General features: G+C 37.3%; 1 protein-coding gene across 3 annotated transcripts; it reads left to right on the plus strand.

The window, feature by feature from the left end:
* The first annotated feature begins 3,520 nt into the window (after positions 1-3,520).
* Positions 3,521-24,994, plus strand: pes1 (pescadillo ribosomal biogenesis factor 1). Of its 3 annotated transcripts, none has more exons than XM_031897471.1 (15): positions 3,521-3,660; positions 6,066-6,145; positions 7,897-8,050; positions 8,373-8,482; positions 12,849-13,020; positions 16,940-17,029; positions 19,741-19,857; positions 20,348-20,425; positions 20,660-20,749; positions 21,115-21,245; positions 21,512-21,637; positions 22,901-23,085; positions 23,179-23,315; positions 23,419-23,586; positions 24,186-24,919. In XM_031897471.1, the coding sequence occupies exons 1-15, from the start codon at positions 3,637-3,639 to the stop codon at positions 24,264-24,266; spliced, it is 1,743 nt and encodes a 580-aa protein (XP_031753331.1). In that variant the 5' UTR covers positions 3,521-3,636; the 3' UTR covers positions 24,267-24,919. The 3 variants fall into 3 exon arrangements, with proteins under 3 accessions (XP_031753331.1, XP_017947382.1, NP_989410.1); XM_018091893.2 differs by having other exon boundaries at positions 23,182-23,315; NM_204079.1 differs by having other exon boundaries at positions 3,596-3,660; positions 23,176-23,315; positions 24,186-24,994.
* The last annotated feature ends 691 nt before the right edge of the window (positions 24,995-25,685 follow it).

Genomic DNA, 25,685 nt, shown 5'->3' on the forward strand with positions numbered 1-25,685 from the left:
GAAGAGAGTGTCTTGTTTATGCAGAGTTCATGATATGTATTTAAACAATCTCTAATGATTACAAGGGAAGCTGGTAATGGTTAATGGTAAAAACAAATCAATGAATCTTGCTTTATTGTAAAAAAAAACCTTAATATGGATTTTTTTTTTTTAATTTAAAATACAGAATGTTTGCAACACAAGTACTATTTATTTTGCTTACATTAATTAAATATGTATTTAGTTTTACATTGAAACTTTTAGGAGCACATTTACTAAGCAATTTAGAGAAAATTTTAGAGATTAACAAATGGGTTTTTGCCAGTACTCGTTTTTTCCTATATTGTTTCTCTAAAAATTCCAAAAGACTTTGGAAATTTTTTCCCCCAAAATTTGAGTTTTTCAAAAATAACTCCCATAATTTGTTATTTATTAACGTTTAGTTAACTTTTTGTGGCAAAAAAAAAAAAAAAAATTGGCAGGTTTTCAAGGTTAATCCCATTATTTTTTAATTTCACACACTTTCAAGGGGAAGTTAATCCCATCCTTGTTTTCTATATCACAGAGTGAAAGTAAAACTTAAACACATTGGTGCTCATTCTTGGAAAACAATAATGTTCCAAATGGCTGCTGAGCAATTACTATTCTTGAATTTTTTGAGAAAAAAAAAGTTGAACATTTCGCATAAAAATAACTCAAAATTCAAAACTTTTGAACAATCAACTTACAAATTATAGTGACTATTAATAAATACATAATCACATTTTTTTATTTAAAAAACTCATGAGTTTGTGAGGTTCTAAAAACAAAAAAATTAATTATTAGTAAATCTGCCTCTAAATGAGTAAATTATTTGCTATGTAGACAGAGTAATTTAGAAAAAAAAGGACACCATAAAAATTGAGAGAATCCTTTTAAGAAAACAACTGAGAAGTTACTATTCGTTTCAAAATAGATTTGACTTTTTGCCAAATCACCACCTCAGTTCATGGATTTTAAAAACACACACGATATAAAAAGTCTACACACCCCTGGTAAAATGTCAGGTTCCTGTGCTGTACAAAAATGAGACAAAGATAAATTAGAATGGAGTCTATGGGAAAGGGCCCTTCCGTAATTCTGAAATTTCTGGATAACAGGTTTCCAGATAAAGGATCCCATACCTGTGTGTGTGTGTGTGTGTGTGTGTGTGTAGATGATCAACTTTGAGAAAAACCTTTGATTTCATAAGCAAGGAGGCTCCGTGGAAGACACTTATGTATTTTATAGTATACCGGAAAAGATCATTAATATCCAAGAAATGTAAAATGGCTTTGAATGCCAAATCTTAGATGAGCGAAAGCTTAGTAAACCATTTACCCTAACTGCTGTAGTTTGACAGTGTTGTAGTCACCAACCCTGTTTATGTTTGTTCTTGACAATGTTATGAAGAGACGAATAAGATAATTACATTGAGGGGTTGAAGACAACCTAGAACTGCATGGATGACGTATACGGATATCCCTGGAGAAATAGGAGCAAAAGCTATAGGACTAAAGATCAATTCTGAGACCAAAGAGTTGAGAGTGCATGCTATTAATTGACACTAGATTTAATGTGGCAGGAAGAGAGATGCCGAAAGTAAATGAATAGTTGGAGAGTTTAATGACCAAAGCAGAAGTCCCTGAGAAGAAAATTGCAATAAAGAATGCCATGAACTTTTGTACAACTTTAACCTGTATGGAAAAATAAAAACATCTTAAAGAACATCAAGATGCAGCTTTTCTTTTTAACCTTGTTTTAAATCTAACTTTATATATATAGGTATATAGATACAGTGTTGTCATTGGTTTCCATTTTCATTCATATCTTTCTTTTTATTTCTGTTACAGTAGCAAAAACAATGTGTTTATTATTTTCTTATTCAATTACAGATGCAACGTTATCAAACTGAATGCTAAATGCAATCTTTTGTATGAATTGAGGAAAGCCACAAGGGAAGTACACTTTTAACTTTAAGGGGCCCATTCATTAAAGCACGATTGACCACAAATGAGAAAAAAATCTTATTTTTTTCTAATTCTTAGAACTTTTTGTATTGACTACGATAATATTGTTAAAATAGTACGACTTTTTCGTGGTTTTCGTTAAATTCGTTGTATTCCTTTTTGCAAAGACCACAACCATTTCATTATTCATTCAAGTTTCGGTATTGTGACTTTCTTTAGGCCAGGTTGGAGCTGCAGAGTGCCATTGACTCCTATGGGAGGCAAAATCATGCATTGAAGTTTCAAAGCCAGAAAGGTTTTCACACCGTTTACGATCATTCAGATACGAAAATTTGGTGACTTTCGGATCACAACCACAATATTTTCATACGACCAAAAAAAGAATTTTCGCACATCAGAAATTATTGTGGTTACTCTGAATCATGCTTTTAAAGGAGAAGGAAAGTCATTTTAGCATTTTACTGCAAATAGATTTTCCACATTAGTGCCACCTAGAACAATATATTTATTCTGCAGAAACCATGACCATACCCGAGTAAACCGCTTTAGAAGCTTTCTCCGTTTGCGTAAGATAGCAGCTGCCATTTTTAAGTTGCCTCCTTCCTGCAGTCTCTAGCTGTTAAAGCTGAGATCACACATTACTAAGGGAGGGGGGAGCAGGAGAGAGGAGAGAACTGGGCAGATTCTGGCCCCGGGAATTAAGGCTATTTCTGACAGAGGAAGTCAGATACTGGAACATCATGTTTACAAAAAAAAGACAAGAAATCCTGTTTTTCTTGTGATAGAGGACTCAGTGCAGCATTACTGTAAATGCTTATGGCTGTATTTACATAGGCCTTTCTGATACAGCTTACTTAGTTTTTCCCTTTTCTTCTCCTATAATTGGCAAACATTTGTGTTTTAATGAATGGGCCCCTTAAGTGTTTGTAAATTCTACCAGTTCTAAATTTGACATGGCTTGATGTTATACAGTAATTAATTTCTCTGGCCCATGATAACTCAAAAACCAATAGAAAATCAGATTAAAAAGAGGAAAGGTAGTTGGATTTGCCATACTTTACACAAGGATGTAGCCAAAAAAATATAGCACTAAACTGGAAACTTAGTTTTTAAAATAAAAAAATTATATAAAAGGTGCTTACTATTTCCTTTGAAATATAAAAAAATAATTGGAAAGTTTTACAGTGCCCCTTAAAAGATCCACAAAGGTAGTCTGCTCCTAGATTTTGATATATATATATATATATATAGCTTCGCAAAGATTTCTATTGAGTTCAGCCACCCTCCGATATTGATAATTATAACTGCAACGTTAAAAAAGATAACTTACAAAAACGAATGAATAACATAATAAAAACAACAAATGGAAAATGTCAGCGTCCATTCAAATGCGGTGCCTGAAAACAAAAGGTTCCCCCTGCCAACTTTTACTGAAACAAACGTGTAAATCTTTCCGACAACTTGTTTCACGTCATGATCACGTGTGTAGCTATTAACTTCCGGCTCTAGTAGCTTCACCAGTAGCTTACTAGGACCTCTTATAGATGTCTTTTAGCTTGCCTGTTTTTCTCTTCAGCATGCATTATTATAGCCGTCTAAAGCGGCCCTCGCTGTTGCTTACGGGATAACACGTGTGAGGTCCGACGCTGCGCAAGGGAAATCTGCGGAGATGGGTGGTTTGGAGAAAAAGAAGGTATTCCACACTCTTTTTATGCCCATTTTTATACAACTAAAACTATGGTCAATGTTTGGGTGTATTAATATATGATTAGGAACACTCAGTACAATTAGTTACATGTGGGAAGTAGGGACATAGGGGCTACATCACACTTAGCCCTCCGCATGTTAGAAAACGAATATTAACATCGCTTTCTGACAGGCACAAATTTGTTAAAAAAATACGGTTAAAAAAGTTGAAGTTCTGCAACTCCTGGAGATCAGCATTTGACTAGCACTGGGTGTATTAATATATGATTGGCAACACTCAGTACAGTGTTATGTACATGCGGGAGGTGGGAAGATAAGGACTACATCACACTTGGCCCTCCACATGTTAGAAAAGGAATATTCCAATCGCTTTCTGACAGGCGCAAAGTTGGTAAAAAAAAAAAAATACGGTGAAAAAGAAAAGTTGAAATTCTGTAACCTGGAGATCTGCGTCTGACTAGCTCTGAAATCTTTAGCACATGACTATTGTTTCTGTCAGTGTGCCTGGAATTGTATTTCAACAGCAGGGAGATCATTTTGTAAGGTTTTAGCTAGTTATTAATATCATATTCTGCAACACTATATACTGGTATATATTGTGAACACACAAATTGCATATAAAAACTTATATAAAAACATATATAACTGATACAGGAGGTAAAGAAGTCATGGCTCAATAGAACTTACACTGTTAAAGAAGAATTGGAACATGAGACTAGGGTTGCCACCTTGCTGGTAAAAATGATGCTTGCTGCCAATGTTATTAATATGGAAGAAATATAAAAATATAGGAAGGCTGGTTTTTATTTCCAGTAAAGGTGGCAATCCAACATGAGACACAAGTGGGGCTATGACTCTAAATTTGCCCAGGTTCAAACAGCACCTTTTATCATGTATGAGGGATGATGTCTCGCAATTTGATCATCAAGCAATTTGATCATCTAGCAATTTGATCATCTCGATTTGGTAATCAAAGAGATGGTCGAATATTTTGAATTTAATTGCTGTGACTTTTTGTTTTTTAAGATTGGCATAATAAAATCCTTAGGCTTTAGCAACATGCTTAACATAATTTAAGAAAAGCTTTTCAGTCACAGTGACCATGGTGATTTTGTGTGACATACCTCAGTTCCTTGCATTGCAATGCCAAATTTGGAATAATTTGTCTGTTATTAATATAGCATTGCAGCTGAAGAAAACAGAACAAACTTTGTTTTTTGGAAGTACAAGACAATTCCCTGTTTATGTTGGTAGGCTGTTAAAGGGGTTGTTAACCTTGGAGTTTAACTTTTAGTATCATGTAGAGACCAATTTTTTTAGCTGATTTGCACTTGGTCTTCCTTTTTTTTTGTAGTTTTTTTTAATTATTTCACTCAAAGTTTAGCAGTGCTCCAGTTTTGTATTTCAGCAGGTATCTGGTTGCTGGGGCCAAATTACCTTAGCAATCAGGGAGTGGTTATAATGACTGGAATATAAATAGGAGAGGACCTAAATACAAAAATAAGTAATACAAAGTAACAATAACAATACAATTGTAGCCTTGCAGAGCAAGAGTTTTTGGGTGCCAGGGTCAGTGATCCCCATTTGAAGGCTGGAAAGTGGCAGAAGAGGAAGGCAAATAATTGACAAACCATTAAAAAATAATTAAGACCAATTTAGATATTTGCTTATAATTGGCTATTCTATAACATACTAAAAGTTAACTTGAAGGTGAACCACCCCTTTAACAGCATAGTATTTATAGTATTTCATAGTTTATCTTCTTTTTTTTACCCCAGAAAGAAGGGAGGCATAAATCCTGCCCTGGTAATAACAAACCTATGTTGTTCTGATAAAGCATATGGGGACTCTGCCTCTCAAGGTTTCATTCAGACTGTGAGGCTCCTAAACCAAGTCATACCTCTCTCATGGGTATGAGGTCCTATTTTTGTATGTCACACCAGGAAAACCTATAAAGGAACATCAAAGTCTTTGTCTCTGAGGGTCTGAGGAAAACTCCACATCAGTATCTAGTAACTGTCTAGTATCTAGACCAGTGATCCCCAACCAGTGGCTCGTGAGCAACATGTTGCTCACCGGTCCCTTGGATGTTGCTCCCAGTGGCCTCAAAGCAGTTGCTTATTTTTGAATTCCTGGCTTTTGGGCAAGTTTTGGTTGCATAAAAACCAGGTGTAGTGCCAAACATAGCCTCATGTAGGCTTCCAGTCCACAGGGGGCTGCCTAATTGCCACTCACAGCCCCTATTTGTAACCCCAGGAGCATTTTCCATGCTTGTGTTGCTCTCCAACTCTTTTCACATTTGAATATTGCTCTTGGGTAAAAAAAGGTTGGGGATCTCTGATCTAGACCAACCAGATCAACCATTTCAGTTATGTGCTCTGTCTTTTTCAGTATGAGCGAGGTTCTGCTACCAACTACATCACAAGGAACAAAGCACGAAAGAAGCTGCAGCTTAGTCTACCTGACTTCAGGTGGGTAAATAGCTGTGCCTGTAATTTATTATCCTTTGACCAGTGGTGTAACGTGCCTCCTTTGGGGGCCCCTGCGACTCTTGGTGGAGAGGAACAAATATGTTTAACCATTGGTCTGTGAACGAATTGTTCTACTGATGTGTATACACAATCTCACAAACAATCATATTAACCCAATTTGACCCACCCCATGGTTGGGGCATTTTCCCCTAGATCAGCGCTGTCCAACTGGCGGCCCGCGGGCCGCATACGGCCCTCGACCCCCCTCTGTGTGGCCCCCCACCTGTCTGGCTGCTTTGATGTCTTAACTTTGTGTTATCTTTAAATGGTATCCGTACTGAGATTAACTGGCCCCCTGCATGGTTATCACCACAGATTCAGGCTGTAATCAGGCTGTATTGTTTAAATATGTAATCCCCTGTGTTTTTCACACCTTTTAATTTCTGCATTTTTCACCCCTGCAGTGTTCACACCTCAGGCTCAGGCTGTAATCACCCCATTGTTCACCTCTTCACACCTCAGACATTGTATGTACTGCCTGGTCTATGCTGCCTGTGTATAGGCAGCATAGGGCAGGGAGGGTATGGCACCCACAGGCAGCATAGGACAGGCAGAGTGCTGCCTGCGTGTGCCATACTCTGCTTGCCCTATGCTGCCTGTGGGAGGTGAACCTGGCAGGGGTTTGTTCTGGGAGTTTGTTAGCAGTTGGAAATAGCCATTAAATGGTCCTTAAGGTGTGTAATTATATGCTGGGGGTTGCTGTGCTATCCACAGGGGAGGAGGAGGCATATGGATTTAAGGGTGTGTCTTAATATGACATAATATAATTCTTTAACATATGAATGATGGTTGATATCCCTGCAGCGACCATTGTGATAAAATGGGTGTGGTTTCAAATGGGGGAGTGGCCAACACTGGCTTCCATTAGCGGCCCTCCACCATGTACGCGAGAGAAATTCCGGCCCTCGGCACCGCAGAAGTTGGACAGCACTGCCCTAGATGAACAGGACATACCATATTTGCCCATCTTAAAGGGGACCTGTCACTCAGACATAAGCTGTATAATACAGTTCCTTTTCAAATTAAATGTGAAACTCAGATTCTGTTTTTTATTCAAATGTCCATACCTGTTATAAAATTATTTTGAAATTCCAACTGTCAATCATATTTTTCCTTTCCCACCTCTATGCTCATGCATACAGTTGGGGCAGGCAGCTACTTTCACCTTATTCTGCACTTCCTAGATGTCATTGCACTATTCACAATCCCCCTACCTGCTCATGGTGTACAATTGTGCATCATGGGCATTAGGTCCCACATTCTGGCACAGAAACCAGATATTTTTTATAATGCAAAGTTTGTTTAAATAACAATGCGCACAAAATGGCACTTCACTGCTTTCTGTGATTGTGGATTTCAAGGAAACAATATTTATCAAATTTATATAGTGTAAGTAAGGTTTGTTTTGCCTGACTAGCACAATAGAAAATAATTCAATCTTAGATTGACAGATCTTTCCTTTTAAGGAAAGCAAGTATTTAATACAAATAGAAAGGAGGGGTCACCAGGGTTCCTTGCAATATGACATTATAATGTAAATGATAAGACAGTTGTTCTTCAACACATTGTCATAAGCGAAATACCTCCTACAATGTAAAACACTCAACAAAATATAGCTATTTAAATAAAAATAAGTGTGCATTAACATATTATTGATTAAATTGATTAGCATGAATGCTTGCTTCCAACAGACGCCTTTGTATCCTTAAGGGGATCTACCCACATGAACCCAAGCACAAGAAGAAGGTTAACAAGGGATCCACTGCGCCTCGGACATTCTATCTTCTCAAGGACATAAAATTTCTACTCCACGAACCAATCGTAGGAAAATTCAGAGAGTACAAGGTCTGTTGATTGATCCCTCAGTATTTGCCTAGATTGACACTAGCAGAGATACATTGCACTGTACTTTAAAAAAAAAAATGCAGCAGCAGACATGAGCATCAATAACCCTCTTTCTCTAAACAATAAAAGGTATACAGTTGTTTAGGAAAAATTTGTTGTTTTGATGTGCTGAGTCTGAATTTGTAGTTGAGACTTGGAAAAGGAGAGAATAAGAATAAACACAGCATTTAATCTAGATCTAGATGCAGAGAGTTGGAATTTCCTTTGCTCTCTAATTCATCCTAAAACTTTTTTTTTTTTACTTTTCATTATTTACTCAAAGGTTTTTGTGCGTCGTCTTCGCAAAGCCTATGGAAAGCGTGAATGGGATGCAGTGGACAGAATCAGGGATAATAAGCCTGCATACAAACTGGATCATATCATTAAGGAAAGGTAAGTTGTGCCAATATATTTAACAGGGGGGATTTTAAGGGAAAGTACAAAAACTAACATGCACAGTTTTGTTGGGCCAAAATATCTATTATTATTTTTTTTTTTTTTTACACTGTTTTCGTTCTGTGAAATTCTCAGTGTGTGCCTGTGTAATTCATTTAAAAAAAAAAAGCTTTAATGAAGTTTTACTGGCACTGTATGTAGTTTTGAGGTGACCATGCAGTGCGGAAGTCAAGCAGTTTTGCATGGCATGCTTATTACCTGATCTTCATGAATGTAATGTGCTCTCAGATCTGACCATACCAAAATAGTGTCTTCTGCTGCCTCCCATTGGGCTGTGTATGGGAGATAAAAGTTATAAGGGTGCTTCTGTTTCTGTTGACATCCAATTGCCAAAGGAGCTTGCCCAAGCAGGTTAATTCACAGTTATTCACACATACAGCTAAACTGGGCACAATTGGCCTTTTTGTAGAATAACTGAAGGAATAAACACAAGTATTTCTCATAGCCTGTAAAGAGAGAACTATACTAGCTCAGCTAATCACTGTAGCTGACAGAAATATTTTTTTTTGGCTGCGGGGGTAAGCCATTTGCAAGTTAGAAACTTACTAAGAATAGAACAATCTGTAACAGAGCAAAAGGTAACTTAGGTCTCCTTAACTGGCATAGGCAGTTATTTTTGGTAAATGTGGCAATCGCAAAACCTCATGTAATTAGTAAATGTTCCACAGCTTCTACCAAATAAACATACTAAGGGGCACATTTACTAATCCACGAATCCGAATCAGAAAAAATCGGATTGGAAACAAAAATTTCTGAAGATCGCAAATATCACGAAAATGCTTACAAAAAAATGGTATTAGTCACAATAATATTGTATTGGCGATCCGAAAGTCACAACATTTTCGTACCGAACAATTGTAAACAGCGGTAAAACCTTTCCGATTTTTTTCGCGCAAACATCCTTTGCTTCTATCATTTTATCTTCTTATCTGTTTGGTGTTACCTTTTGCCTGTACATTCCCTTTTCTACCATAAAATCATTCAGGCCAGCCAGTAAGTGAGTCTCTGATGCCATTGCATAAAAGATAAAATTATATTTACAGATATGCACCCATTTATGAGAATTTTGCATGTTTTTTATACAGATTTAGGAAGGAGATTAATTCAACATTCGAATTTGAATTTTTTAACAATTCGAGTTTTTTTTAGCAAAAATTTGAGTTATTGTTCAAAAACTCAAATGTCTGTTAAGTGTAAAAAAAAACCCGAATGTAAAAATTTAGCAACTAAAAGCTTGCAAGTTAATGTAGAAGTCAATGGGAGTTTTCCTAAGCAAAGTCAAGCCATATTTTCAGTGTGAGATATATTAGTTTTTTGAGTTTTTTTATTTGAGTTTGTAAACTTGAAAATTCGAGTTTTTTTTTATTTTTAAGAAATAAGCAACCATTCGAGTTAATTTTTAAATGCGAGGTTATTCAAATTAGAGAAACACTCTTGAAAACTGATAAATAAGCCCATTAATGTATAATCTGTGGAATTGATGACTTGTATGTGGACTGGAATACGTGCCCTCATTTACTTCCATTGTTACACATATACCCCAGTGCAAAAATTAACTAACCTTTAGTTTTATTAATTCAGAAGCAGTAAACTGATCCCTAATTACTGATGAGTTGCTGTCTTATTGCACCACATCAGTAAGTAGAAAGTTAATGAGCACTATAAGTACATATGTATTGTGACATAAGTAGAACTGCAAATGAATCAAGTCCACTAGACATTTAATGCCCCAAGGGGAACTGCATCATTTTTGCTGTTTAATGTTAAGTGCATTGAATCTTATTTGACATAAGGATGTGCCTCCTTGATAAGTGGTCTCTTATATGTTATCTATTTTGCACCTCTCTACAGAAGTACAGTACTAAAATTCTAAAGTTGAGTATGCTGCAAACTAATATTCAGCTGACATATACAAATGTATTAAAATATAAATATAAAGGGAATGAGCCACTGTTGTTCCAGGTTTAGCAGAAGCCTTTCTCATGGTGTATACTTTATCCTGCACCATATATGTGCTTCAAACATGTACTGTAGGAGTTTGTTACAGGTAAATGTAAACTTTGCATTTATCGAATGTGATGCTTGCAGACAAACAGTAGGTGGCAGCAATTTCATATCCTATATACAATAAAGGCATGTATACAAGAAAATAAAGAGAAGGAAACCCGTTATCCAGAAAGTTCCAAATTACGGAGATGCCATCTCCCATAGACTCCATTATAAGCAAATAATTCTAATTTTTTTAAAAAAAATTTAAAATTATTATTCTCTTATTATAAAACAGTACCTTGTACTTGATTCTAACTAAGATATAATTAATCCTTATTGGAGGCAAAACAAACCTATTGGGGTTATTCAATATTTAAATGATTTTTAGCAGACTTAAGTTATAAAGATCCAAATTATGGAAAGATCCCTTATCTGGAAAATCCTAGGTCCCGAGCATTCTGGATAACAGGTCCTATACCTGTACTTCTTTTTGCTTGTCTTTTTGAAGAATACTGTCATCACAAAGAACCCATTTTATTGTACTGTACCAATCAATTTTATTTTTAGACAAGCATTAATAGTGTAGTTCAGTGCTGTCCAACTGGCGGCCCGCGACCCCCCTCTGTGTGGCCCCCCACCTGTCTGACTGCTTTGATGGCTTAAGGTGGCCATACACGTGGCGTGACACGTGACCATCGGTCGCACGAAACATCGTCAGATGTGCCACACACCATTCAGGGCTGAATCGGCAGGTAAGGAGGTAGAAACAATAGGATTTCTACCTCCTTCTGCCGATTCAGCTCTGAAGGGAGATTTTGATCAGGCGCCTTCTATGGCGCCCAATCAAAATTTTCCAACTGGTCCGATCGGCGAGTCGGCCGATATCAGCAGGTTCCTGCGATATCGGTCGACTCGACGACATACCATACACGCACCGAATATCGTACGAAACGAGGTTTCGTACGATATTATCGGTGCGTGTATGGCCACCTTTACTCTTGTGTAAGCTTTAAATGCTATCAGTACTGTGATTAACTGGCCCCCTGCATGGTTCTCACCTCAGATTCAGGCTGTAATCAGGCTGTATTGTTTAAATATGTAATCCCCTGTGTTGTTCACACCTTTTAATCTCTGCATTGTTCACCCCCTGCAGTGTTCATACCTCAGGCTCAGGCTGTAATCACCCATATTGTTCCCCTGTTCACACCTCAGGAGCAGTAGAAACCCACAAATAATCCCTGCACACTACAAAAAGAACATATACTGAGGTAGTACTGCAATTAAAAAGTTTTTTAATATATAGTTATTGTGCAGACTGTAGGAGCAGTGCCAGCATTGTGTCACTGTATGCTGCCTGTGTGTGCCATACACACAGGCATCATAGGGCAAGCAGAGTATGGCACACATAGGCAGGGTAGGGAAGGCAGAGTATGGCACACACAGGCAGGGTAGGGCAGGCAGAGTATGGCACACACAGGCCAAGTTTGGCACAAACCAGCCAAGAATGGCACACACAGTGAAAGTATGGCACACGCAGGCAGGGTAGGGCAGGCAGAGTATGGCACACACAGGCAGGGTAGGGAAGGCAGAGTATGGCACACACAGGCAGGGTAGGGCAGGCAGAGTATGGCACACACAGGCAGGGTAGGGCAGGCCAAGTATGGCACAAACCAGCCAAGTATGGCACACAGGCAGGGTATGGCACACACAGGCAGGGTAGGGAAGGCAGAGTATGGCACACACAGGCAGGGTAGGGCAGGTTTTTGCTGTACTACAACCATTAATATGGGTATGGTCCTGTGATAACATGGGTGTGGTTTCAAGTGGGTGCGGTTTCAAAAAGGGGAGTAGTCAAAACTGGCTTCCATTATCGGCCCTCCACCACGTAGGTCAGAAAAATTCCAGCCCTCGGTACCACAGAAGTTGGACAGCACTGGTGTAGTTGATAGATGCCACATATCTCTTTTCTTTGCCTGTGCTAAGCATTCTTAAATAACCTGTATAATAATCTGTATAGAGATTATAATTGGATTCCCTGCTTCTTTTATACCATATTACATTTCTTTTACATTGCATTTTCTACAGTGCTGATTACACATGACCAACATCAGAATTAAATTAACAGATTTGGTTGTCTTGATAGGGTCTGATCAAGTGATGAAAGGATGAGAGAAGCAATTTAGTAGCTTGCAAAAATGGCACGGGGTTTTAAAACCAAAATCCAAAATCAAAGCTGGTGATAAGATGACATACACTAGCACAATGGACTTAACAGACTATTCTACATGTGTTATACTTTGTCTACCTTGTGCAGGTATCCAACATTTATTGATGCAGTTCGTGACCTAGATGATGCTCTGTCCATGTGCTTTCTTTTCTCTACTTTTCCTCGCACGGGAAAGTGCCACGTTCAGACCATCCAGCTGTGCCGTCGTTTGAGTGTGGAATTTCTCAACTATGTTATTGCTTCTCGTTCGCTGCGTAAGGTGAGTTCTGGACCACGCACCTGTAAGTGCAAAATAAACAGGAACCAGTAAAGGCGTAGGCTTAAATTGGAAAGTTTGTGTACGTTTATTCCTTGGTAATACATTTCTTTATTAAACACAAGCCATTAAAATTCTGTAAATTATATTTTTTTACGGATGCACATAATCCACTATTGTGATTCAGCTGAATCCTTTGTGAAAGATTTGGGTGAATACCGAACCAAATCGGAATCCTAATTTGCATATGCAAATCAGGCCACAGAAGAGTTAAAGAGAAATCTAACTGCTTTGTGTAGTTGTACTTACCCTTTAAAATTAATGGATGTATCAAATGTGGAACAGTACATTTACCCTTTAAATCTAATTACCTTGATGTATACACATACACACACAGATAGACATCAGGGATACAACTCTGGTATCTATTAAGAAATTTTAATGGTTTACATGCTTGTGTGGAGGACTGATAATGAAGAAGGCAACATTGTCTCTTATGTATAAAGATAGAGCCAAGATTAAATTAAATAAAACAAACCAACAAATTCAAACTTAAGGTGCAGTGTGATGTTTTGTTGAAATATGCCTTTGCTTGGACAATTTGGTGTATTTGGACTTTCCATTCCTTTTAAGCCAAAAAGCAATATGTGTGTGCTATTAACATGATACATTGGGCCCGATTCACTAAAGTCCGAAATAAGGAGTGCTATTTATAGCATGCGTTAAAAATCTTATCACTTCTTATTTTTCGCTCGATTCACTAAAAGGACACTTGTCATAATTAAGAAGCGATGTTCTTGGCGTTATTTATCTTGCGACGACATATTTTCAAGCAATATATTACGCAGCGCACAACATATTACGCAGCACGTTGCTTGAAAATATGTCGTCGCAAGATAAATAACGCCAAGAACATCGCTTCTTAATTATGACAAGTGTCCTTTTAGTGAATCGAGCGAAAAATAAGAAGTGATAAGATTTTTAACGCATGCTATAAATAGCACTCCTTATTTCGGGCCCATTGTTTTTTGTGAAAGCAGCCATCCTGTATATTGTATAATGAAAACTTGCATAACCTGCATAATGAAAAAACCTTGCCAAGGCAAGATTTTATCATTTTAAACATGCTGGTATTTAGCATGTTCTAAGCTATGACAGAATGGGAAATACTTGAGCAAGAAAAAGGCAAATGCAGGTATGGGATCCGTTATCCAGAATGTTCTGAATTACAGAATGACCATCTCCTGTCATCTCCATTTTAATAAAATGTAATAATAAAACACTACCGTATACTTACTCCAAACTAAGCTACAGGTAATCTTTACTGGAGGCAAAACAATAAATAAATAATGAAGGTCAGTTGAAAAGTTGCTTAGAATTGGCCACTCTATAACATACTAAAAGTGAACTACCCCTTTAATTATAAGCAAGAACATTCATATTGTATACCAGTGATTCATAATTACTTTACAAAAGTCTTGTTTTACATAAGACTAATAGTGAGATCTATTTGGAATCCAGCTGGTTAAAGGGGTGGTTCACCTTTAGGTTAACCTGTAGTATGTTATAGAATAGCTGATACTTAAAGGAGAAGGAAAGGTATAATCTCTGGGGGGAACAGACTTGGACTGGGATTCAAAATAGGCCCAGACAGCCCCCCACCAGCCCAATAAATAGTTACCATATATGGCATCTTACAGCAGCCCCTTTGGCATTTGCCAGAACCCACAGATTGCCAGTCCGGGCCTGCTGGGGGGTGGCAAAATTTCAGCAGAAGACTGCCCAATCGATTGCCAGATGAAAAATCACTAAATGTACGATCGTTCTGTGTCCACTAACCTTACAATAATTTGATGGATTTGTCAGATCACACTGAAATTGGTCGTTAGGGAGAGAAATCTATGTATGTATGTAGTATGGCTAACTTTAGCAACTTTTCAATTGGTCTTCAAATTATTATTTTTTCTTATTTGCTTTTCTTTCAACACTTTTCAGCTTTAAAAAGAATGTCACTGACCCCAGCAGCCAAAAACTATTGCTCTGTGGGGCTACTATGTTTTTGTTATTCCTGCTTTTTATTACTTATCTTTCTGTTCATTCACTCGCCTATTCATATTCCAGTTTCCCATTCAAACCACTGCCTGATAGCTAGGGTATTTTAAAGCCTAGCAACCAGATACCTGCTGAAAATCCAAACTGGAGAGCTGCTTAACAAAAGTTTAATAAATATACTAAAACCACAGAAAATTAAAGACCAATTGCAGATTGCCTCAGAATATCAAATTTTGCATCATACTAAAAGTGAAACGTAAAGAGATACTGATACCAGAAATGAAAACTTTTTTACATCTATCAAAACATTGTCTTTGCATGAGGTTTATAATTTTGCCATAAAAGTATTTGCTGATGCTTTTCCATTCCTTATCTGATCCCCCATGTTCCCCTATGATGGGGCTGCCATATTTGTGCAGCAGGAGTCCTTTAGCATTAAAAGCTGTAACTGACAGGCTAAGAAGGGACAGTCAGGTTGGCAAAACAGTCAGGTTTAGGAACTTCAAGCAACAATTACATACAAAACCAGCCCTAAGAGTGAAAAAAGATCAACATGACCTATAGGTCACTTTTTATGTAGATTCATAATTTGAAAAGTAGTTTTTTCGTGTCAGTATCACTTTAAGGTGAAACCCTTTAATTGCCCTCCTAAATTAGCCCACATTAGTCCACATTTCTTTTGTTCAGAACACTTTGCCAGTATTCATTTTTATTACATTTAAGATTAGACTAATTTGTGCAGTGTATTCTTGCCCAAAAAAGTTTATAGTTGCTATTTGCAGAGCCTCAGTGACATGGCCTCAAGGAAGTGCTGTTGGAATCAAATAGTTTTCACTCCAGTGTGACACTCCAATCAGTTCCTTTTCTCGCAGCATACTAGTTTTTGTTTTGTCCACATGTTAAATCGATACATCCTACCCCCCCAAGGGAAAACTGCATTTTGCATCTTGTGTTAGAGGTGCACACATCTGTGTGCACAGAAAAGTGGAACTTTGTACCTTCAGCCCTGCTTCTCATTTTATTGGCACTAATTTAAGCCTTTCCATAATGCAGACAATGAAGAGACCAAGGTTTGTTGATAGAACAGCTGTAAATATACATAGCAAAGATTACTTTGTAGATAATTTCCTGTGAGCAGGTTTGTCATTTATAGTGGCAGAGCCTGGGTCCTTTGTGGGTCCAGATCTTTACGTAAAGGAGTGGCCACATATGACACTTGATCTTCTGTTGTATAACTACTCCCTACAACAGTGTTTAACAATCATAGGGTTCAGCAAATGTTCAGCAAATGTGCAACAGACTGGGCAATGTTAATGCTCCCTTCTCCGAGTCATTTATCCCCATTGCTGTTTCAGGTACTACACTTCTATTGTTTACAAGGCATAGGAGTAGAGATTTCTCTCATTAAAGCTGGCCATACACACGGTTTTGTGTTTAGTCAATCTGATCATAACGATAAAACCATAGAACCATAAAAAAATAGGGCATATTTTAACCACATACAGATTTTTGGGCCTGCCAGCATTTGTCTTTCTTATATCCCCTTGATGCAGGTCTTTCCTTAAAACTTAAATTATAAAGGGACTTTTAGGGAATACTTAAGGGGTATTATGTACCCCTTATGGCTTATGTACCCCTTAAGTATTCCCTAAAAGTCCCTTTATAGTTTATATAAGCTTTGCAGCACTAAAGCAAGCTAACGCCTAGTATAAGAGGTCACGATTAATAAGCATATTCTCATGCCTGTCCAATAATATTGAATGTGTGATAAAAATCTTTTTTTATTTCTGCATGCAGTGGTCATTTGTCATATCCATTGATGACCAATTGAGATCACCTTCATCTCAACATGTCCACTTTCTATCTTTAGGTTTTCCTGTCAATTAAAGGAATCTATTACCAAGCAGACATCCTGGGACAGACTGTAACATGGATCACTCCTTATGCGTTCTCTCATGATGTAAGTTTTCTCACTGTGCTAAAACAATGCAGTTAGTTTGAAAATACAATACAGTGATCAGACATGACTATGTTAAAACTGTCCTTGGCACTTCTTACTATTAAATATGTTAATAGTTACATTTAAGCGATAACAAATGAATACTTTGTATCCACACTTTATAAATATATTTTCTCTTGAAAATAAGAGGCATTTTGTTTCATGTATTTACAAGGGCTTCCAAGTAGGCTTTTGGCAGAGAGCCCAGAAAACTTAACAAGCAACACCTGCACTTAGATATAGTTGTAACTAATAAGCTAAACAGGTCTCTTGGGGGAACTGAGACTTTCAGCTTAAAGGGCAATTTCACCTTTTTCAGCAAAAATGTAATAACACATAAAACAAGACCCCATAACCCCCAGAAATGTGTTTTAACTTTAAATAACTTGCCAAATTTTGTAAAACGGGAGTGCTATTTAGGAGGTGTGATCGCAAAGAATGTTCGCTGTGCGTGCCATTTCTTTTTGTCCCTCTGTGTTTTTCAAATGTTGGTAGGTATGATTTCTGTTTATCCAGATGGAAAGGCATTGTTTGGGTGCTTGGTCATATGTTTCTTCAATCTTAAGATGATGCCTGTATTAATGGATCGTGTAGATAATTACTATCTGTGATGAGCAGTAATTAATGTTTTGTTATGTTTTATATCTATGCAATAGAGAGATTTAGGAGAATAACAGCAGTAGTGTGCCCCTAGGTTATTTTGTTAGGTTTCAGGGGGTTTTGGATTTATAAAAACTGTGCCTGTCTGCTCCTTGTACCAAAATCAATAATGTTTTTCTAAGAAGTGAACATAAAAAGGTGCTGTTATCTGAAAGGGTAGGAGAATAGTAGATGAGCAAACCTCTTCCTTATCGCTATCTTCTTTCTATCTGCTTTCATATTGGGCAAAGTGCACAAAGTGATATTGGCTACCATAAATAGTCCATATGTCAGGTAACTTCCATCTGGATAGCACTGGTGGTGTTCCTGTTGGGTTACTGGCAGTTGGTCTGTATATGGGCCAGTTTCATATTGTGCAGTTTGGTATTATGCTGATGACTTGCAAAAGTGAGAGATAGCTGGGGCTTTTCTCACTTCTTCATCTGCCAGTGTCTGGGTCAGCACCACGCAGGCATTAAAATACACACTGCTGTAAGATTTTTTTTTGTTATGTTTTTTGTTTGTTCTGCTCTTCATAAATAGCCACTAGAGTCTATGTATGAGCACTTTTTTTTTCCAGTCCCTTGTAGGTTTTTTTGTTTTTTCTAACTTTTTTAAAGGGGATGGTTCGCCAGTTTCTCATTTGAACCACTGCCTGGTTGCTAGGATAATTTGGTCCATAGCAACCATATAGCTGCTAAAATTCCAAACTGGAGTTTCTGAAAATAAATCCAAATAATGCAAAACAACAAATAATAAAAAATGAAGACCAGTTGCAAATTGTATTAGAATACCGCTGTGTACAACATACTAAGTTCAGCCACTAATTGATACAATTTGTGCCACCCAGACTATTTTTATGTTGAAATAGCAGTACAAAGGATTTGAAATCTATGTAGATTTCTATTCGTGTTTTATTCATTTCAATCCTAGTCGACATTGACCTAATGAGGAGACAGGACCACAAGTGGTTACATGTACCCACATTTATAAATATCACTACTTTTAACTTTGTAATGGACTCTGTCCACTGTTTTGGGCAGAGTGATGGATGGTTCAAAAACAGGAGTAAGGGAAAATTTATACAGCAGTTACTGTATATCTAGAATCTGTGCTATAAAGCAAGAGGGCATTTTGTCACCATATATAATAACAATACACTTCCTGTGCCAGCTCAAAAAGTTACTTACTTATTCCCAGGGCAGAAACTAGGGGTAGGCAGAAGAAGCACCTGCCTAGGGCACAACACGGGGAGCACTAGGCAGGAACCTCTTCTGCCTACCCCTAGTCCTTGCTCTCTTGCACCCACTGCCAATACTTATCACTGCACTCTCCTCCCTTTCGCCCCCTGGTGTCACTGGACAGGTGTGGATTCGTTTACACATGTGTAATTGGGGGGAGGGCAAGGTGACTGGCCGGGTTGCTTAGGGTGCCCAGTAAGCTTGGGCCATCCCGGCTTTTTCCTCCAAAGCTACGCTACCGTACACATTTTACATTATTTTAGGTTCTGACTATGTGAGTTCACGTGGTCGTTTCTATTACAGTTTCACTATTTCCTATGGGCAAACATGTCATTTTACATTGCATTGCTGGGAGCACACACTTGTCACTTCAGGCCTAGAATCCTCACATTACCTCCCACTGTTCATATTCAGTTTCTGTTACATTCTTATTTTCTGTTTTTGTTTTTCCACTTTCTTTCCTCTTCTTTCATTCTCTTATTTTACTTCTCTATCTATCTATCTATCTATCTATCTATCTATCTATCTATCTATCTATCTATCTATCTATCTATCTATCTATATATATATATATATATATATATATATATATAATGTCTTCATCTTCTCCTTTTTTTATCATTTTCATGTGTGGTTTCCATCCTTCTAGCTCTCCTCCCCAATTCTGCAGAAACTCCAGAACCCTTAGTCTGATTATGGGCTTTTGTTGGCAATACTCCCCTTTATTAGAAAACAATGTTTTTCCATTTTGGGAAGCCAGATGACATTAGCTTATCATGCTTTATTTTCCAGCACCCTACAGATGTAGATTACAGAGTCATGGCAACCTTTACAGAATTCTATACCACGCTGCTCGGATTTGTGAACTTCCGCCTCTACCAGACTTTAAATCTACAGTACCCACCAAAGGTAGAGCCTGCATCCTACATTGTGTGTCCACGGTACCTAGAAATGTATTCCATGTAGTTCATAAGGTTCTTTCTTGGTGGTATTTCCTTGTCAATTGTGAGTTGTGTTACAAGTTGGAAGTTCTTCTCTTTTTTAGGAACCCACAGCAAATAATTAGCACCTTGTTTTCATTATTAAAGAAAGACAACTTTTTTCCTTTAATTGAGTTCTGTCTCCATGATTCATATGTTGCATATTGTCCCTTTTGTGGTGTATTGTTGTTGCTTCCCTCTCTGCAGTGCACACTGTTAATTTCAGCCCCATTGCCACTTGAAAAAAAAAAAAAAAAAACTTTTTTTTTTTTGTCATCATTTTATTCCAATATATACCCCCAGGCCTTTTCTTAACATAATTGTAATCTATTACCATATGTGGGACACTGTTGTTGTCCCCTTTACTTCTTATGAACAACTATGTGCTATTTAATTATTTTTTTCTTATATCCTAACAGTTAGATTATTTCTCAGAAGCTGATCTTAAGTCAGATAATGAAGATAAATATGCTCTGGAGACTGAAGCCTACATGGAGGTAAACACCTGGAAAAAAACACATTCTTTATTTTAATGTTCAGCCTCTGGATCAGTCTCTGATATTTTCCCTTCTGTGATCTTTTTTTTTTTTTTAATCTTAATATTTAGTGGCTTTCTCTGTGCTAATCTATTCCTTTTCTTTATTTATATTAGCAACTGCACCTTCCTTTGTTTTCTGGTTCTGTTGACTTCTGTTCCCCCAATGGTTTTTTGTTTTTTTTAAATATTGCAGAAATTGGCTGCTCTGAGTGCTAGTCTCTCCCGAGTAATTCCCAGTGAACCTGAGGAGGAAAATGAGGTAGATGAATTCCCTGCTGATCCGGTAAGTGACCTGTTGTATAGGATAATTACATTCAGTTAATTATGCTACTCAAGTTAAGTTAACAAAAAACCTTCAGAAAGGGGAAAACAAAATGTGTAGTGACATTTTTAATGTGAGCCTAGCTGCTTCACCTTGCCTGGTAGCTTTTCCCCTACCCAGTGTCAGCACCCTCTTGGGAAGAAATTTAAATTTCCATGTTTATGGGTATTCTATGATAATGGAAACCTTTGGGAGCAAAAGGTGTTTCCAAGGATTTGTTCTGCTTTTAATAAAAAAAAAAAGGTAAGAGTCTGCTCACTCAAAAATGCATTTTTTCATGTGGACATATATGGAACAGGATTGATATATCTCTCTGTATTATACAGGAAAATGCAGGGCAGGAGGAAGAGCAAAAGAAGCAACTGCAGGAGGAGGAAAAACACAAGTCAATGTTTGTGGGGCTAAAGTTCTTTTTAAATCGTGAGGTACCACGTGATGCCCTTGCCTTTATCATCCGGTAAGAAAGGGGCGTTCCCAGGTTCTGTCCACTGATATGACTTTCCTCTAGTTAGTTATTTGTGACTGGGGGATTAAGTGGATTTGCGTGAGTGGATGCCGATATGCCTGAAACTATCAGCTTAGCCCCTGCACCTGCTCCTTGTCTGTTTCACACCACAACTTTTCACTAACATATCTGATTTACAACAACTTGTTTTAGGTCTTGCTGAGTGCCATATCCACATTTCTCTCTGCTAATTCATTCTCTGTGCTATGTGTTTTCAGGAGTTTTGGGGGTGAGGTATCTTGGGATGCCTCTGTCTGCATTGGGGCAACCTATAACAGCGCAAACCCATCTATCACACACCATATAGTGGACCGGCCCAGCATACAGACTCAGATTATAAACAGGTAACACTGCATATGTGCTTTTACTCTTACATTCATACTAAAGAGGGTTCCTAATTATATTATATTGCAGAATCCATTTATAGGAATATATACTAAACATCATTCCTAAATAAGGTTTATTGTCCCTTTAAAAACCAAGTCAGAACTAATAAACAGTATAAAAAATTCTCTTAAGATAACATATCCAAAAGTGTTGTCACCTTTTAATATACAGTTTTTTTAGTTTAACTCTACTTTGCTTTACTGAGTAGAACTTTCATAGAAGCCAGTATAGTTAGCAAAAGATAAGTTCTTATCCCGTTTTAATAATAATAATAATGCCAGTCTTTTCTCACAATTACTAGACTTGCATGTCTGTGATTCTTTAAACTTCAGTATGCTCTATGAAGTTTACTGTACACTTTTTATGACCATACAGCTTTATAATTCCCTTGTGTATTGAAAAAGATAAATAGATCAACTACATTTGACTGCATGCTTCTTTTATGAACCAGTATCTTCCCCCGCCTGCCCGTTGCAAAGGAAAAGCTTAAGAATATGAATTATCTAATATTTTAATTTAAATTAAAGCTCTGATATTGAGCTTATTTATATAGTGGACTCCTAATGTTTACATACACCTATAGTGAAGGTGACTCTTACTATACATTGCCTGTGTAAATTGTTATAAACCAATTTATTTCAGTTTTAGCAGTCAACTATATATGCAAGTAACTTGTTAGAACCAGAGAGGTGCACAAAGACTTGTGATTCAATAATATACCATTTGTGTTTCACGAACATTCATCGAATAACAAAGAAACTGCTATGAACTTCCAAGCAACGACTAATAAAACATACATTAAGTTAAAGAACATGCATAGTAACAAAGTTTGTGCAAATGCATAAGATGGTACATCCCATGTAGACTCTTAATGACCTATACGTCAGTCCTAGATAGGTGATAGCTATTCTTCCTGGTAGAAGATTCACAATACCTGTGTGTCCTTTGTACATGATATATCTTCCAAGAATACCAGGTACTAAATAACTTCTTATCTGCAGTACAGTATAGAATGGAATGCTGTGGCATCTCTGTTGAGAGCATGTTTTATAAACATGAATGATTACAGAAATAAGGATCACTGAATAGTGTATGTATACAAGTTCATGTGTAATGACATATATATTAGTTAACCTCCTCTGTAAAGTAAAGAAAAACTTGCTGAGACTGGTATATTTATTTTCTTTTGGTTTAGTCCTATGTTCATTATCTCCCTACAGATATTATTTGCAACCACAGTGGGTGTTTGACTGTGTAAATGCTCGCATGCTTCTTCCTGTTGAAGACTATTTCCCCGGGGTGCTTCTGCCCCCTCATCTTTCTCCATTTGTCCAGGAGAAGGAGGGAGACTACATTCCTCCTGAAAAACTGCGGCTGATGGCACTGCAAAAAGGAGAGAATCCTGGTAATGACATACTTTGATATTAGTTTGGGTCAAGCAATAGGTGGTGGGAATGCTTTTTGTGGCTCTGATAACCCTATTCTGTATCACATGAAGAAGATGATGATGATGATGATGAGGAAGATGATGAGGATGAAGAAGAAGATGATGAGGATGAAGATGATGAGGAAAATGAGGAGGAGGAAGAAGATAAGAAACTAAGACATCTAGAAAATAAAAAGGTTGGACAAAATGTAAGTAGGGTGTGCTTACATCTGTTTTGCATGTTAATTATTTTTAGTCATATTACCCTGTACTTATCTGGTGCTACCTGTCTTGCATATTTTTTATACGCAGAAACTAAATGTTAGGATAACAGCAGGCAAAGTTAAAGTGGAAGACCGCACACAAGCTGCAGAGCAGGAGAAAACTGAAGAGAAGCGTCTAGCAATCATGATGATGAAGAAGAAGGAGAAATATCTATATAATAAAATCATGTTTGGCAAAAAACGCAAAGTCCGGGAGGTGAGGCTGACTTATAGAGAGATGCGTCGCATGTAATGAAAATAATGTACTGATAGCTATAAAAGGGATAGCTCAGCAAAACTGTTGAACTGTAATTTTTGTAAAAGAATTAGACAATACCTTTTTAAACATTAACAAGGCTGACTTATATATAATGTTTTGAAAAAGTGTAGCAAGCCCCTAACACATTTATTATTGCTGTCTCAGCTGGTACATTCTTATAAACTGCTAAGTTAAGAAAGCTGCTGTTTTCTCTCTCTGTGCCTTGTAGCCTATAGCCTCACAAATCACTTTGCCCTCATTAAAACTTGAAAAGAAGCCCTGAATGAACTAGACCACAATGTTAAAGGACAATTTTTTCTTTGTGTCCAGGCACTCTGGAAAATGAATTCAATAAGGTTCTTGATTTTTTCATTAAGTCAAATTTAGACAATGAGGAGAGGGTTTGTAAAAATTGTGGATCAGGCAATCTACTGTTTTGGCTGTTCAGCCATGCCAAATTCTCAGTCGTCCTAGCAAAGGATATTCTCAGAGAAACATTTATTTAGGCGTATAATGTATAAGCATATAAACGTATTGCATTTTGTTACCCATCACAGGCCAACAAACTGGCATTGAAGAGGAAAGCTCACGATGAATCGGTGAAAGTTGAACGGAAGAAGAAGGCTAAGAAGCATTGAACAATTTCAATTCTAAAAGACTTGTAAAAGCTCCCGTTTCCCTGCAACACAATATATTTGATCAGGTTCAGATCACTGAGCTGATTCTGTTGCCTGTTGTTAAACTTTCATAAGGACTTTTAAGTGACCAATTCTGCACTTTTAGTAGAAGAGTCAATTGTTTTTTCAGTGAATTTTTAATGTCTGGCTGAGGAATGATCATGGTCTTCTGATGGATTGGTATGTAAGAGAAGCTTAGCCCAACATTCATTTATATTCTCCCTAAGTAACATGATACTACTTAGTGCAAAGTAGAAGGTATCAGTGAGTGTAATGTGATATAAAACTGAACAGGTTTTCAACTGATCTTTTTTAACGTATTGCATGTTGGATGCTGTATAAACCAACCACTACATCAAAATTAATACTAGTTCCATGTGGCAGCACTTTGGTTAAAAAGATTGACCTAAGTAAGATCGTCTGAGTTGATCTGTATGCACCTTGTTTACAAAGGCTAAGCCAGGCAATAGCAGCCTTTAGCACAAGCTGTTGCAAAACCACTGCTCCCTGCCAGCACATTGGCCTACACTTGGGTTTTTGTGTGCGATAATTGACATTATACTGTACATTAACAGTGTGAAATTATAAATAAACTATCATTTTACAGACCGTTATTATTGTTGTTGATGTTTAGAAAGATTGATTCCTGTACTGTAGTAAAAAAAATGTATTAATTTTGACTACAAAAATTAGCATTAGAATAATTTCACTGCTAGTTCTCCATCAGATCAACATATCAATATTTTTTTTTTTTTAAAGGTTGATTTTTATTGGTTTTTATAACAATAAAATTAAAGTAAAGGAAGAAAGAAAAAGGGAAGAGAGAGGGGTTGGAGAGTAACCAGTTATTGTTCCATGGTGGCTGGAGAGTCTATCCAAGGAGACCCAGATTTGTTCAAATTTAGCCGGGCAGCCTCTGGCTAGGTAAACAAGCTTATAGAGTTCCAATTGCGAGTTGACCAGATTAATCCATTTACGAAGGGATGGAAGCGTTGGGCCCATCCAATGCAGGGCAATGGTTTTTTTGGCATAAAAAAATAGCAGCCTCAATAATAATTTTGTGTTCCTTCTGGGCATCAGTGTGTCAAGGGTACACAGCATGCAGGTGGCTGGGTTGAGTACTTGCGGTAGTTCCAGTTCTGTTTCCATGAATTCTGTGACTTTACGCCAAAACTTTTGTATTTCAGGGCAGTCCCAGATTAAGTGTAGAAAGTTGGCCATGTGAGCTTTGCATCTTAGACAATTAGGAGAGTCTAGTTTTCCCATATTGTGTAGTTTTTGTGGGGTAAGGTATGTCTGATGGATGATTTTAAATTGTATCAGTCTGTCTCTTGTGCTTATCAGGGGTTGGTATAGGTTGTCTATGATTTCTTCCCAGTC

This window comes from Xenopus tropicalis, chromosome 1 (assembly GCF_000004195.4).
Source record: "Xenopus tropicalis strain Nigerian chromosome 1, UCB_Xtro_10.0, whole genome shotgun sequence".
Taxonomy (NCBI): domain Eukaryota; kingdom Metazoa; phylum Chordata; class Amphibia; order Anura; family Pipidae; genus Xenopus; species Xenopus tropicalis.